General features: G+C 43.6%; 1 protein-coding gene across 1 annotated transcript in view; it reads right to left on the bottom strand.

The window, feature by feature from the left end:
- Positions 1-14705, bottom strand: part of LOC126484914 (band 4.1-like protein 4) — a 583005-nt gene extending 568300 nt beyond the window's left edge. Inside the window, exons 1-2 of the mRNA XM_050108514.1 lie at positions 14607-14705; positions 13613-13717 (exon numbers count right to left, since the gene is read on the bottom strand). Coding sequence (XP_049964471.1) covers positions 13613-13717; positions 14607-14705 — 204 coding nt within the window. The remainder of the gene's footprint in view (positions 1-13612; positions 13718-14606) is intronic.
- Positions 14706-15098: the final 393 nt, after the last annotated feature.

Here is a 15098-nt window from a genome sequence, read left to right on the forward strand (position 1 = left end):
TGTTACAACCGACTACGTGGAAGAAACCAAAACAGCACCTGTTGCATCCACAGTCTATGTTTAAAAATATATGTAATGAGAAACAATATGTATAGGAGAAACCATTTTTCTAATGGTGTAAATGCCCTGCCATTGGAGTTATACTGACGGCAAGAATGAAATGGTTTTTAGAGCGTTGTGCAAAACCTTAAAGCAACTCAATCTAGAACTCATGAACATTTTTGGTAACAACGTTAAACAACAATCTGTCTTTGTAATAGTACTACTGACGATTATTATTAGCAAGCTAACGTAACTTATTTGTCTTGTGTATACAGGGAAATAGCTTTCTAAATCAAACGGTTAAAGTGCAGGTGGTGTCCCACGACGCAAGAGGTCGGATCCTCTCTGAGGGCCCTTTGCTATAAGCGAATTCCTCTCCAGGTTACTGAATTCCCGAAAGCTCCATTCATACGCCCGCCGACAACGGTGTCCAGCACACACATTTGACAGGAGTCTGCCCACAGACCTTTGTGACGTCAAGCGCTGCCAACTCACGTTCTCGAATTATCCTTGCTCGACGTTGCCCGGGAGAATGTAATATCCGTCGTACAAAAGGCAAGTCGTATGCTACGTGTCAGACGCCTCGACCGGAAGGCAGGGAAACTCGCGACAAAGGTAATGTATTACAGAGGAGAACCACTTCTCGTCGGAACTGAAGCGTCGCACCGCCCGTGTGTGCTGACAGAAAGCTGTAATAGTTGCAAATCATAGCAAACATTCACGCCAACCCAACATGTATTTGCTTAACTCTCACTGTTCTACTAACCACGTCCAATCAAAATTCTCTACATATTTTACATTTTTCCATAGATTATTAGAATTTGTGATCCATTCTAGTGGGCAAAGCAGAGACTGTTCATGCGTGTATTCACTGTCTTTCATTGGCCATTATGCAGAGATCGTGGAGTAAGCAAGTGGCCAACATGGCGATTTTAAAAATACCAACAAAAATTAAATATCAATTTACCTTCGGCCATTCTGAAAATCAATATATTCAATTAAAATCCTTTTTCTTTCTGAAATTCTGTTAGCCGCTAATGTTGAAGTTGATGATTAAGACTATATCTGATAGCAGAAACATTGGGAATGACTAATTTAGTCTTTAATCTATAGTGCAATCTGATATCTAGGTGAACCTGGAATGTGCTAGGTTTCTTGTATGTAGTAGACGCCCTGTTTCAAAAGAAAATTGAGTCTTTTCGCTTTCTGACTGCTACTGCTCTGCGTTTCGAACTTAATTGCCGAAAAATATCGTGATACTGCGTTTTATGCTAATTAGGCGGTTAAAAAAAATGTTGTTGGGCTGCTAGAACCTCTGTTTAACGCCGCTTTGTCAACTTACGAACTTAAAAACGGCTCTGAGCACTATGGGACTTAACATCTGAGGTCATCAGTCCCCTAGAACTTAGAACTACTGAAACCTAACTAACCTAAGGACATCACACACATCCATGCCCGAGGCAGGATTCGAACCTGCGACAGTAGGAGTCGCGTGGTTCCGAATTGAAGCGCCTATAACCGCTCGGCCACCGCCAACTTGCGAACTGATTTCGTTTCGTTTCATCGAAAGGCTTCGCATTTGTCCGCACGAGGGTGAATATACGCACAGAAAACGCGCTTGATATTCAGGAATCGAATCTGAGACTTCTGCCTGAGTAGACTGCGGCTACAAAGGTGGGTAGTGCGACTGAAAACACTGTAGCAAAAGGGAGGAAAAAATGGACAACATCGCTTACGTGGATCGGCAGCTGAGGTCTAGGGTTCAACTCTAGGACGGTTGTAGAACTTTTTCTTTCACTGCTGTCAATGAACTGTTAAGTGAAAAAAACCTAGTTGCACCTCGGTTCGAATCCCACGTTAAACTATTGGCCTCCCTACAGCTGGCTGGATGAGTCAATTTTCAGGTCGGATGGAGGCGAGGGCATACAATAGGACGACGCCAAGGTTCATCACTGCGTTGTTCTGACCTTGAGGTTGACGACATCGTTACCCTGCATCGTTTGTATCTAAACACGCTGGTGCTGTCAGGACTACATGTTCGTTAGCCAGCATAACGTGACGTCACGGTACAAGTGCCGAACACGTTTTGACGGGAGTTTTCCCGGAGCCTGCTGCGTCAGACAGCAACGCCAGCCGCCATGCTGCGCCCAGCGCTAAGCTTCTGCTACTGCTGCCGGCAGCTGCCAGCCAGGTGAGGCAGTGTGTGTGTGTGTGTGTGTGTGTGTGTGTGTGTGAGCACAAAGCAAACGCGCCGCAGCTTCCGTGTTTATTCCGCCACGGCCTGCGAATTAACCAGGGCCGGGAGCTGCCGGCGCGCATTAAAAATGTAAATCCGGCGGTGGCGGCTGTGTGGGTGGGGGGAGGGTGGGAGGCAAGCAGGCCGAGATTCGTGGCGCCGCGTCGGCCACTCAGTCGCGCGCAATCCAGTTAGCGGCTGTGCTTACATAAAAGACTCCCCGCCCCTCCTCTTTCCTTTTTTTTTATTTTTGTCGGATTCCACAGCTACCACAATCATTTTTCTCCGTTTTCACTTCTTCAAAATTCAGCCCGCCGGCTCATCTTTTTCATCTAGCGCTGATAGTCACCTCTCTCGTCACCCTTTGCGCCACTTCTTTTTTATTTCTCCCTCCTTGCAGCCTGGCGGTCCTCCCCTTTTCAGCGCTTTTACTATATTTTACCGGTCTTTTATTTCCAATTATTACCGCTTGTTTACTTGGTCCTTCCGTGTTGCTGCCATTCTACAGTGCTCTGCATTCAGCGACTTCCGCATTTCACACGAGCACTGCAACTTTCAATACGGCCTCGACGGAGAATAGCGTCAAAGGGTAACAAGTGTTCCTTTTGTCACTGAAAAGTATCGTATAATCCACAGAAGCGAACGAAGCAGTCACTGCCATGCGAATATGCAACATTCGTATTGTTCATTAAATGATCCGACCCTCGATTTTCCCGGTTTTTCAAGATGAAACATACAATTCCTTTGTCATGGAAGTCTGCTCAGAATATTATTATACCTATTTTACGTCAAAGGACTGACGACCTTCAAATGTAAGGATGAAGTAAAAGCAACAAAGCGATGAAATTGGATTTGGTTTCTATTTCTCTTGTGCGGGAAGTGGCGAGGGGTGTAGAAGTGAAGTAAAGTTGTTGCTGCATTTATCCAACGGATGAGCGACTCTTTGTTTTCAGAATCGTTACTTTTTACGAGCAGCTCAATGTCTAAAACAGGTGGAGTACATCACAAACGGTTTTCACGAGAAAACACTCTTCTCAGAAACGAAATTATGTGCTCCTATACTGAAATACGGCTATGTAATAACAGAGAGCCAGGTGGCGCAGTTATAAGACACTGTATTCGTATTCAGAAGGCTGCGGTTCAAATCTCTGGCTGGCCAACCAAATTTAGGTTGTCTTTGGTTTCCCTAAATCATTGGTCGTTAGTATTTGAAACGGCAGCCCGCCATCATTTGAGCACTGATGTCAAATTAACCTGTGACTATTCGTGCTGCTCTTAGCTGTTAGGGTTCAATTTCGCAACACCTATGTCAAGAAAGTAATTACGTGGCACAATACTTAAGTTTAAGGGATTTTATGTGATGTTCTGATGATAGGCTACACCCGAAAGGTGTCAGCAAAATAATTTTTAGCATGGAGTGATTGTTGAATTTAATAGCGTAATAAAGCAGTGATTTAAGATATAAGTAGTAATCGCGGTGAGTCGTCTAGTGAAACCAGAACGGTTTCCTTTAGGACGTTCACATTGCACGGTTGTCCGCGGGGCATGATGGGAATCAGTAATCGCATGCATGGCTTCGTTTAGCGACAAATTCCACTTTCATTTGGATGGGTTCGTCAATAAGCAAAATTGGCGCATTTGGGGGGACTGAGAATCCGCATTTCGAGATCGAGAAGTCTCTTCACCCTTAACGTGTAACTGCATGATGTGCAGTTTCCAGTCACGGAATAATCGGTACGATATTCCTTGATGGCACGGTGACTACCGAACGGTACATGAAGATTTTGGAAGAAGATTTCATCCCTATTATCCAAATTGACCCTGATTTCGACGAGATGTGGCTCATGCAAGACGGAGTTCGACCCCATCGAAGCACGAGTGTGTTTGATGTCCTGGAGAAGCGCTCTGGGCACCGCATTCTGGCTCTGGGCTACCCACAGACCACTGGCATGGGCCTCGATTGGCCACCATATTCTCCGGATCTAAAACATGCGACTCCTTCTTATTTGGCTATATTAAAGACAACGTGTACACCAATAACCCAAAGCTATTGCTGAGCTGGAAACAGCCATTCAGGAGGTCATCGATAGCATCGATGTTCCGACACTCCAGCGGGTCATACAAAATTTCGCTATTCGTCTGTGTTACATCATCGCCAATGATGGCAGGCATATCGAACATGTGACACCCTAAATTCGAATATCTATAGTGACGTTTACACGTTGAATAAAGTGTGTTCACCCCGTAGTTTGCAACTAATTTACATTTTTTTCGTATAGTTCAATAATTGTCACCCTGTATATAAGTGATTTTAGAAATAGTCTCAACACCTCTCTTAAACGGTTTGCATTTTTTCACCGTCTAATAAAGCCATTTCAAGATAAAAACGAATTACAGAAAGATCACAGAAGATATCTGCATGGTACCAAAAGTGGAAACCGACCATGACGAATAAAAAGTGAGGTCCACCTCATGGACGCAAGAAATTCTGAAACATTTCGGTTACAGGATAAGTGAAACAAATTTAAAGACTGTCAATTCGACTAAATATCTCAGGGTTACGATAAACAACGTGAATAGGAACAATCATACTGAAAATTTTGTGAGGAACAAGAGTCGAAGATTGCGTTTTATTGAGAGAAGACTTAGGAAGATGGAACAAATGTACTAAAGAGCCCACCTACACTATGTTTGTCTCTCGTCTTCCGCGGTACTGCTATGGGGTGTGGGATCCTTACCAGATAGAACTGACGGAAGAAATAAAAAAAGTCCAAAGAGAGGCAGCTCGTTTTGTATAATTGGGAGTATCAGGTATATGATAAGCGGGTTGCGATGGCTATCATGATTCTAAAGGCGTTTTTTTTTTTGTTGCAGCGAGAGTTTTAGCGAAATCTGAGCCAAGAAATTTGTACTCCGAATGCAAAAATACGAGGGCAATTTTTTTCTAAATGGAAACCACAGTGAAAATAAAAAATGTTTAATTTATAACATTTAGCTATACCTTCCACCTACTTCTATACATAGTCACCGCTCTGAGTTAGATATTTGTTGTACTTGGTACCTTCCCAATACCCTCGTGACAGAAGGCAGCCGCTTGTGTTTTCCGCCAATTCCCTACGCTGGTTTGCAGTTCTTTGTGTGAGCTAAAATGTTGTCCTTATAGTCAGCAATTCGCGTGAACGAAGAGATGAAAATCAGATGGAGCAAAGTTCGGGCTGTATGATGGTTGATCATACACGTCCCATTGAAGCACTGCAAGGGGATCTTCGTTGTACGTGCAGTGTGCGGGCGAGGATTGTCATGAAGAAGGAAACGAGTGACAGTTACATTTTGTGTACTGCATGAAATGAGACGAAACTCCTCAACATGTACTTGACGGGAGGCTCTACTGTTGTAGGCATCTTTACATGCTCACTGTGTAAGATGGATGAGAAAAAGAGACTGATTAAAACCGATACCAGTATTTTAGTTCTCAGTAACAGGCACTTTTCGGTATTTGTTTGGTCTGAATTATAACGGATGTTTTTATTGTTTACTAATAACCGCGTAAAAAACCGAAATGTCGATTAGCCATAGCAGCAGTGCTAAAATTTTTCGTTTTTTGATAAATTGTCTTAAAGAATGAATAATTTCTATTAGTAAAATGTGCATTGTTTTGAAACATTTCGTTATCATAGAATTTTAGGAAAAGGGATGAGTGGTACTTTAATAACAATGCCAACAGAAACGAGCACCAAACACATGGCATAAGAATTGGTACAGCACTGCTGAGTCAAGCCATTTGGCTTGGCCTATTAGACGGTACATGTGTACATGCAGTGTTCAAAACTTACCCCGTCTGGTCTGTAGGGTAGTTTGTCACAGCCGTCGTCGGACACAGTTGTATTACAGAATGGCACTACCCCCAGTATGGAAGTATTTTACCAAGTGCGGTATCAAGGAAGTACAATGCTCCATTTGCTTTAAAATATTAAAAACAGATGGAGCCATAACAAACAAGGAGAACACGTAAAATTTATCGGTTCGTTCATAGCTTAAAATAAAAACAAAAAGCAGCTGATCTGCTGACTTTATCTGCAGGACATGCCTGTATCAGCTTTCAGCCCTAGAAAATGAACAATTTAACATGAAAAATAGAGTTCATCAACCTCAGTTTCCACACTTTGGCAATGATTATTCCTAATGTCTAAAAAGAGATATGATCCTCCGAAAACAACATGACTTTTGAGGAGACTTTTAAAAAATTAGAATCAGTAGGAGAATACTGGTGTCTTTTTTTCTTTTTGAACAATCAACCGCTTATCACTTTACGAGAAAAGCAGCGAATTATGGACGGACGAAGTTTTCTTTCATATGCCTATTTAATTTAATATTTTCATTCTACGTATCTTGGAACTGAAGGAGTCAAATTTTATCAATCTTTGTTCGATTTCTACGTTTATTGCTAGAAATAACAGGAATAAATAAACGAAAATCTCTTATTTCAGAAACGGGTTATTTTTAGCGGTTTTAACAGTCAGGTTACATTGGCTTTAAGAAACCTTTATAACCGAAAACCGGTTATTTCAGCAATAAACGCCATCTCACTGAGCGCTCAGAATTAAAAGTGCGACGTGACGTGATAGACGGGCATACTGGAAACACTGCACATATCTGCGCAATGTGCGCCGGATTTTCACTGTGGTTTTAATTACGCGACCGATCGGAAGTTAAAGAAAAATAATCGCTCTCGTATTCTGCTAACTGTCACTAACGCAGAGAGATCACCGTAATACAATAAGAGAAATTACAGCACTGATAGACAGATTCAGGTGTTTATTTTTTCCGCATACTATTAGAGTGTGCAACCGTTAAGAAACAGCCTGTAAGTAGTTCTATGAAACCTCTGCCAAACACTTAAATGTGTACTGCTGAATAACCGTGCAGGTGTACAAGTAGGTCCAGTGACACAGAAAACTGTCAGTGACCACAGGCGCAACTCGTGTTATTCCCGCGTTCAGCAGCTCCGCAGAATGCTATCGCGCGCACTGTCGCGACTCCCACCAGTGCTGTCAGTCTCTCGGGGCGACGCGCGGTGGGGCGCTGTGCTGCGTTGTGTCGCAGCCGCAGGAGCCGTCAGGTGAAAAGCGCAACAATGCGTCCGTCGCCATTAGGCAAATGGAGCGGTCGGCCGCAGACGCCTAGCTCGCATTTACCTGATTAAAACGGCGCGATTGCTGGCGCAGAATGCGACGCGGCGTTCCCCGCGGGGCTGGCGCCCCAGCCGCGCTCTGACGTCGTTCAGCCAAGACTGCAAGGGGGCGCGGCGCTAGAGTCAGCAGCTGCAGACAGCTACCCTGGTCGAGGCAGACGGGAGAACGAGTAGTTGCACGCCCCACAACGTATTCTCATATCAGCCAGAGAAAGCACGAGTACTCTCTCTTCTCAGCACTTCTGTGTGCATGCATTGTGCGAGTAATATGTAGGACGCCTCTAGCGATTTGTCACTCCTGTAGCCGGCATGTTGGGAACTATCCAACGAGAAGTATGTGGCGGATTAGAACTGTTTTGACAGTGGAAGACATACGATGATCACTTTCTTCGCATTCAACAAGTCTTAAAATTATTCACGCGTTCATACTCGAACTTCAATGCATGTGTCTCTCTCTGCTCGTAGATGCTCCAGAGTTGTTACCCCCATACACTTGGGGGTAACCACGTAGCGGAGATGGGCTAAACTAAAATACCGGTGTTGCTTCCGTCATGAAATTTTACACCGATGTTTGTGATGAAACATCGAAATGTACTCTGAGACTTCATTGCCAGATCAAGTCCGAAGCGAATGTTCCAGTCACACCACAACTGTAGTCTGTCACGAATATTCGTTTCAGAATACACTGCTGAAAATTTAGCTGTTCATTCTGCGTCATCTGAGAAATTTTCCTGGCTCAGTATAACTTCCAAGTCTTACGACCCTCGCTATCACTTTGGTACTGACACTGGCGAGCCAAAACTTTATGACTGCTTGATTAATTGCGTGTAGGTCCACCTCTGGAACGCAATACAGCAACGATCCTGTTTGGCGTGGATCCTAAAAGTCTTTGGTAGGTTTCGAGACCATGTGGCACCAGATGCCTATGGATACGTCACGCAATCGCCGTAAATCACGAGCTAGTGGTTTGTGGGTGAGGATCTGGCATCCGATCACGTCCCCGATGTGTTGTATCGGTTTCAGGTCAGGAGAATATGGTGGCCAATATATTCAATCAGAGTTCACTATCACCCTCCTCACACCACAGTAGCACGTTTCCACTCATGTGACGCCGACAGTTACTCCACTGGAAGATGCTAACAAAAATGGTTCAAATGGCTCTGAGCACTATGGGACTTAACACCTCAGGTCATCAGACCCCTAGAACTCAGAACTACTTAAACTTAACTAACCTAAGGTCATCACATACATCCATGCCCGAGGCAGGATTCGAACCTGCGACCGTAGCGGTCGCGCGGTTCCAGACTGAAGCGCCTAGAACCGCTCGGCCACCAGGGGCCGAAAGATGCTAACACCGACAGGGAAGACATCGAGCATGGAGGGATGCAGATGAACAGCAATAATTTTCACGTAGTCCAAAAAAAGTGTTCAAATGTAATGGACGATGTCGTAAGGTCAACATGGAAAGATGCAGGGTTCATACGCTGTCCCCCACGTCCTTCAGTGTCTGATACACTTGCGTCTGCATCAGCGTTGCACTCATACTGTCACGCCTTAAGACTTTAAGACTGTGCTCGCTGAAGTGTTTGTAACTCTTCGATTTGTCCCGGAACTTATTCATCTACATTCTGATGCTGAAAGTCTAAGTGGCTCCGTTATTTACGAACCATCTTTTATTTTGTTTCACTTACTCAAGGAGTAGCATCCATTTTGTTTTCACATATTGCAGGACCATCTTTTTTTTCTTTCATTGTGGAGAATATTTTTGCTGTAGAAGTTGTGTTCAAACTTTTGAATGTCCCCTTCACGTGTGTTGTTTATTTGTGGCAGCCAGCAGCGGACACATCAACTCTTCCGTTAGATCTGCCACAGATTGCCGCTTATCCCACATTACAGACCTGGCAAGCCTCCTACCCCCAGTTTCTGTGAGGAGGCTAGGGCTTCCAACAACTAGTCGCCTACTCGTGGCTTCACAGTCCTTCAACCACTTCCCACAGATGTACACGACACTACCACGCAAAGAGCCCGCAGCTTCATGGTTTCCGAGACGCTTGTTTCCTGGCGGAAGCCCATAAGAATGTCGCCGTTTGTCAAAGTCAGTGATGTCAGTGGATTTCCTCATTTGCTGGCGGTATCGCCGCAAGCTCGAATTCCCATTCGTCTCTGCTTAGCTAAAATGTACGAGGTGCATTCAATAAGTAACGCAACACGTTATTTTTCTCGGGCAACTTCGGTTGAAAAAATGTGGAATTTGTTATGGGACATCGTGGGTATTCCAGCATCAGCCCCTATAATTTCACGAAGTTCCGATAGGTGGTGGCGCTATATGTAGCCTTCAAAATGCCGTCTGTAAAGGCGGTGCGTTCCAAGCAGAGAGCTGTCGCCGAGTTCCTTTTGGGGGGAAACCAAGCATCACAGACAGTCACAGGCGCTTGCGGAATCTCTACGGAGACTTGGCAGTAAACCAAAGCACGGTGAGTCTGCACACCAGATAGGTGCTCACCTCATTGGACTGTTCTTCCTCATCCACCCTAGAACCCGGATCTCCTACCTTCCGACTTCCATCCATCTGGCCCAGCGGAGGACGGAATCCACAGGAAGCAGTACGTGCATAATGGGAGATTATTTATGCAGCAAGAGTTTGGCTCCAACTTCAACCAGTAGAGTGGTACCAGGCGGGCATAAAAACCGCCCCAGCAAGGTGGGGTAAGGCCGTCGCATTGAACGAAGATTATGTTGAAAAATGGGATTTTGTAGTCAAGAGAATGGCGAACAATATGGTGTATTGGAATCCCAAATAAAATCTGCTTCCGGAAAAGCTGTGCTGCATTACTAATCGAACGCAATATGGTGTATTGGAATCCTAAATAAAATATGCTTCCGGAAAAGCTGTGCTCCATTACTAATCGAACGCCCCTCTCATTTTCCTTACTGCGTTACGTGACTACTGCGTCAAGTGACTACTCCGCCACCGGGTGCATACAATCTAGCCGTGGTCAGTGGTCATCAGTGCATGCTAAAGATGGCTCATTCTTGTTGACTTTTGGATGAAGTTTTAGCTGTTGTAGGTTCATATTTGCCTTCCTTTGGAAACATTATCTGCTGATATTTACTTTTCTTTTCTATGGTGATGAACCTCTCACAAAAGTTGATTTACTTTATTGTTCTGAGATTTCAGTTCAAATAAAAAAAGTACATTTCTATCTGAGTATCGAACAAACCGAAGTCGACGGCTTCCTTGGCATTTAAAACGTGAATGCGTGAGGGAAAATTGTGGTCTGACGGAAGAACACTGCCTTAAACAATTACTACACTGTTCGGTAAAATTATGTCCCACAGTAAGGAACTGTATATTGCTCTCATACCTATATAGGAACTGCGGGTTTCAAACAAAATTAAATTAAAAAAGAAAATAATGTTACCGGCTTTACCGCGAGTTTCTCCTGCTGGTACCAGGAAAGAGTTATAATTAACGCCGTGACGCTATCAGTATTTAATTACTTAATTAAAGCCTGGCACCGGAATAAATTTATACCAGTCATCCCGAAAATGGAAAAAATTCTGTGTATTTCGCAGAAATTTCCGTGTGCTGAATGTTGTGCGTTGATATTGGCTTCGAGCGACGCTGTCTGAAGGAATACATTTGATGTCGTATCCAAACAGTCCCTGCCACTCACAGTACTTTATAACGCCAAATATGAAAGAGACGAATTCGCGTCGAGCATTTATTTTATGCTTTCGAAGCATTCACATATACAGAATCTCATCTGAATATAATATGCCACAGGCAGCGCGAGTTATAAGACACAGTTTTACATACCGGTGACCGAAGTCCAACCAGGGTAAAGCAAAAGTGGTAGTTAAAGAAAAGGATAAACTGCATCCTTATCTTAACGAAATACTAACAATAAAGAAAGAGCTTAATTTCCCCCCCCCCCCCCCCCGGGGGGGGGAGGGGGGCATTAAAAACTTTAAGCACTCATTGAAAGCTGCTGTACCTTGCTTTTTGAGAATGTGCACGGGAGTTCATCAAAATAAAGTTGGCACCTAATGATAGAAATGCATACGTGCATTAACAAGATTCCCAAGCCGGGGAACAATAGTCACACTTCTAGAATCTGAGCAGGAAAAATCCTGGTTCTTGCACTTGTGTGAATTTACTGGTGTGGTTGTTTTCCGCATTCATCTTAACTAATACTTATATGGTGGTAAATTCGTGTTCAAAATACCTTACAACAAAGCACTGGCAGGGTTGTTGTCTCTTCTGTGTGTCAGAAGAAAATGCATTTCTGTTAAGCGATGAACCTTTGCTTGAAAAGGTAATGGTTGGTTGTAATTAAAGTGCAGCTACTCACAGAAGTCCAGTGTGGGATGTAATTATCGTATGACAGCGAAACTTGGCAGATACTAATACGTTAATGTGAAACCATTTACGCTGAAGACAAATTTTAAAAAATGGCTCTGAGCACTATGGGATTTAACTTCCGAGGTCATCAGTCCCCTAGAACTTAGAACTACTTAAACCTAACTAACCTAAGGACATCACACACATCCATGTCCGAGGCAGGATTCGAACCTGCGACAGTAGCGGTCACGCGGTTCCAGACTGCAGCGCCTAGAACCGCTCGGCCACCCCGGCCGGCGAAGACAAATTAGTTCCTATGTTGGTCACCATGTGGAAATTTGGCGCTGTGAATGCAGGAAAGACGTATAAAATGCCTCCACATGTAGTTCATTAGGAAAGAAACGAGAGTAGAAAAGGTCCACTAAGTGAGAAAGGCTTAATGTTGATTTTACTATCAACGGCTGCTTACACATTTCGTCAACAATATGCTGCATAGCGCCAGATTTGCACTTCCTGGCCAAAATAGGAACTAATTTTCCAGCGTACATCGGTTTCGCATTAACGCATTGGAATATGTAACAAGTTTCGCTGCCATACGATAATTACGAGTCCCACACTGGAACTCTGTGATTAGCTGCACTTTAACCATGACAATCTGGTTCTAACAATTTCTCAACAGGAAGCATATAAATTTGACCTCAGAGATGACCGATTCTGGACGTAGGAACAGTGTTGACGGTGCGATGTGCAGTCCTTCCGAAGAGTATCTGGTGGCAGGCCATAGCATGAAGGCCAAGGGTGGTGCTGCGACAAAGTGCGCTCAGCAGGTAAATGCTGATCCCCGATCGCTGATCGCCTCATCCACGGTTCACAGTGCTCCTCTCAATGGAAGGTGTGAGTCGACAACCTTGATTTATTTTTGAGTCTCTTAAGCACATTAACACTAAGATTCTAAAAATGGAGAATCAAATTATCCGCTCTTCACTTCTAGCTGCCACATAAATGCATTATACGTTAGAGGCGTACCTCATCCATAACCAAGGACTTTTGCGTCCTGAAACACGTGGGCTTACTATAGGTGGCCATGTAGCGTCGATCAAGATACATTAGAGCTTAAAATACCGTCATCATATCATATGACTTAACAAACACGTATCGGTATTGTCAATAAATTTAAAACTTTATTCAAGGCTATCAAACAACAGCTGTGAAGCACACATTTCAAGAATAGAAATAATCAGTCGTCAGCTGCACAAATTTTTATTAAATTAACTTCTTGATTAGTTTCGGCAAATTAATTTGTCATCCTGAGACGCTCATACAATTAAGCTTACATCGGAAAGAAATCGTCACGCAAACTCTGGACGATTGAGTTCTTCGTTAAAATTTTAAGGAAGGACTCTGTCGCTCAGGTTTTGCTTGACGATTGCTTTGCTTTCCGACGTAAGCTTCACTGTGTATCTTCTGAGGATGACAAATTAATTTGACTAAACTAATCAAGAAGTTAATTTAATAAAAATTTGTGCAACTGACGACTGAATATTTCTATTCTTAAAAATCCACAAATTTACAAGAAGTGCGAAATTGATACCACAACTAATGTTTTGTGTGAAACAGTATATTGACAGTGTCTTAGTTATGCAGCTACCGATTGGAATATTTCTTTCTTTGTTGTTCCAGAAAACGTGTCAAAGCAAAAGAAGTATTCAGCCGATCACGTGTAGTTACAAAGCTATTGTTGACCCGAAAGGTTTTGTGAATTACGCGTCAAACATATGAAAGGGAATGAATTTCTTACCGTCTGATTTGAGGCGTCCAGGTAGCGCAGGCCAAAGTACGCCGTCTCCAGGAGATTGAGATGTCGGAATACGGTGTCGAGGATCTCCTGGCCAGGGCTGTTATCCTGAAACAAGCAACAAAAACGATTTTTACTTTTACAAAGTATCCGGGGAACAACAGAGCATTGTACTGTTATATAGTGCATTTAAGAAGATACAGTGAATTTCCCTCTGATCTGCTGTACATCGCCACTTAAGGAGATTTTTTTGTCCTTTCAGTTCTCAATACATCTATGAGATATCAGAGGTTACCTGCTTTTAATTATGCAGTTCGTAGACTTAGAAATTTAGTGAAATATCATTGGTTATACAACCAAGAACTATTACTGTCCTTGGTATTAACGAGCTTACTTAATAATAATAGTAATAATAATAATAATAGTAATAGTGTAGTAACAGGAACAACAATTACTATTTGGTACATGAGAAATGCCATCTTAACATTGTGTGATTTCCTCATTATATTTTTGTCGAATTTACGTAACGCCGTCTAACAGAAATGTATGGCAGAAGTATAGTAGAGATCAAAAGTGGGAAATAAGTTGATTGATCAAAGGAAGCGCGAGAAATAATTTTGAAAACATTTGCACATGAGATGGAAGGAAGAGAACAAAAAGAGACAGGGAAGAGAAAAGCACAGTTAATAAGTTGAATAATCCGTCGTATCCCTGTTCACGAGGTGGGAGTCCATTGCGTGGAGCAACACAAAGCAGATCACAGTCCGCTGCTTTCCACATGTTACGGAGTCCGCACACGCAAGCACATTACGGCGACAGTATTTTAAATTCGTAGTGATAATGCGTTATAGCATGGCAGTATGTAGGGAAATAAGAATCGTTACTCTTTGTCTGCGAAAGAAAACGACAGCATTTGTTTCCCTCGTTGTTTGCGTTTTTGCGTAGGACAAGACAAGGGGTTGAGAGAAGCAGTTGTGCAAGATGGGCTCGCGGCCGCCTTGTTTGGGGCTGGCTGTCCATCATTGATGCGGCAGGGCGGGTCCCGCAGGTGCTCAGGCCGTAAAGCGCGGATCCGCCGCCGCCGCCGCCGCTGCATCTTTCACACGCCTCATCCGCGCCGCAGTCGTCGCACTGCGGCGCCCTCGGTCGTTGCTGTGGAGAAGCTAACAAGATGAGCCGCGGGTGCGCACGTCACGGCTTCTGTGACCTCAGGCTTCAGCTGCCTCCGTCTAGCCTCTGGAGGAAACACCTTAAAGAATAAGCCGCCCTACGATTCTTTGTTGTTAAAACTGGTTGAAAATGCTTACTCACGAACGGGAAATCCAGCATTCCCCGAGTAGCAGGAGCATTCTCAGAGGATGATTTTCTACTTCCTTTTTATGGTCAAATGTTTGAACAGAGCGAAAACAAGACTGGCTATAAACTACTAACTTACACGATGTGGTTTTGTGCGAATTTTCATAGTTGGTAGCCAACGAAAACTGGGAAA

The sequence above is a fragment of the Schistocerca serialis genome, chromosome 6 (genome assembly GCF_023864345.2).
Source record: "Schistocerca serialis cubense isolate TAMUIC-IGC-003099 chromosome 6, iqSchSeri2.2, whole genome shotgun sequence".
Taxonomy (NCBI): domain Eukaryota; kingdom Metazoa; phylum Arthropoda; class Insecta; order Orthoptera; family Acrididae; genus Schistocerca; species Schistocerca serialis.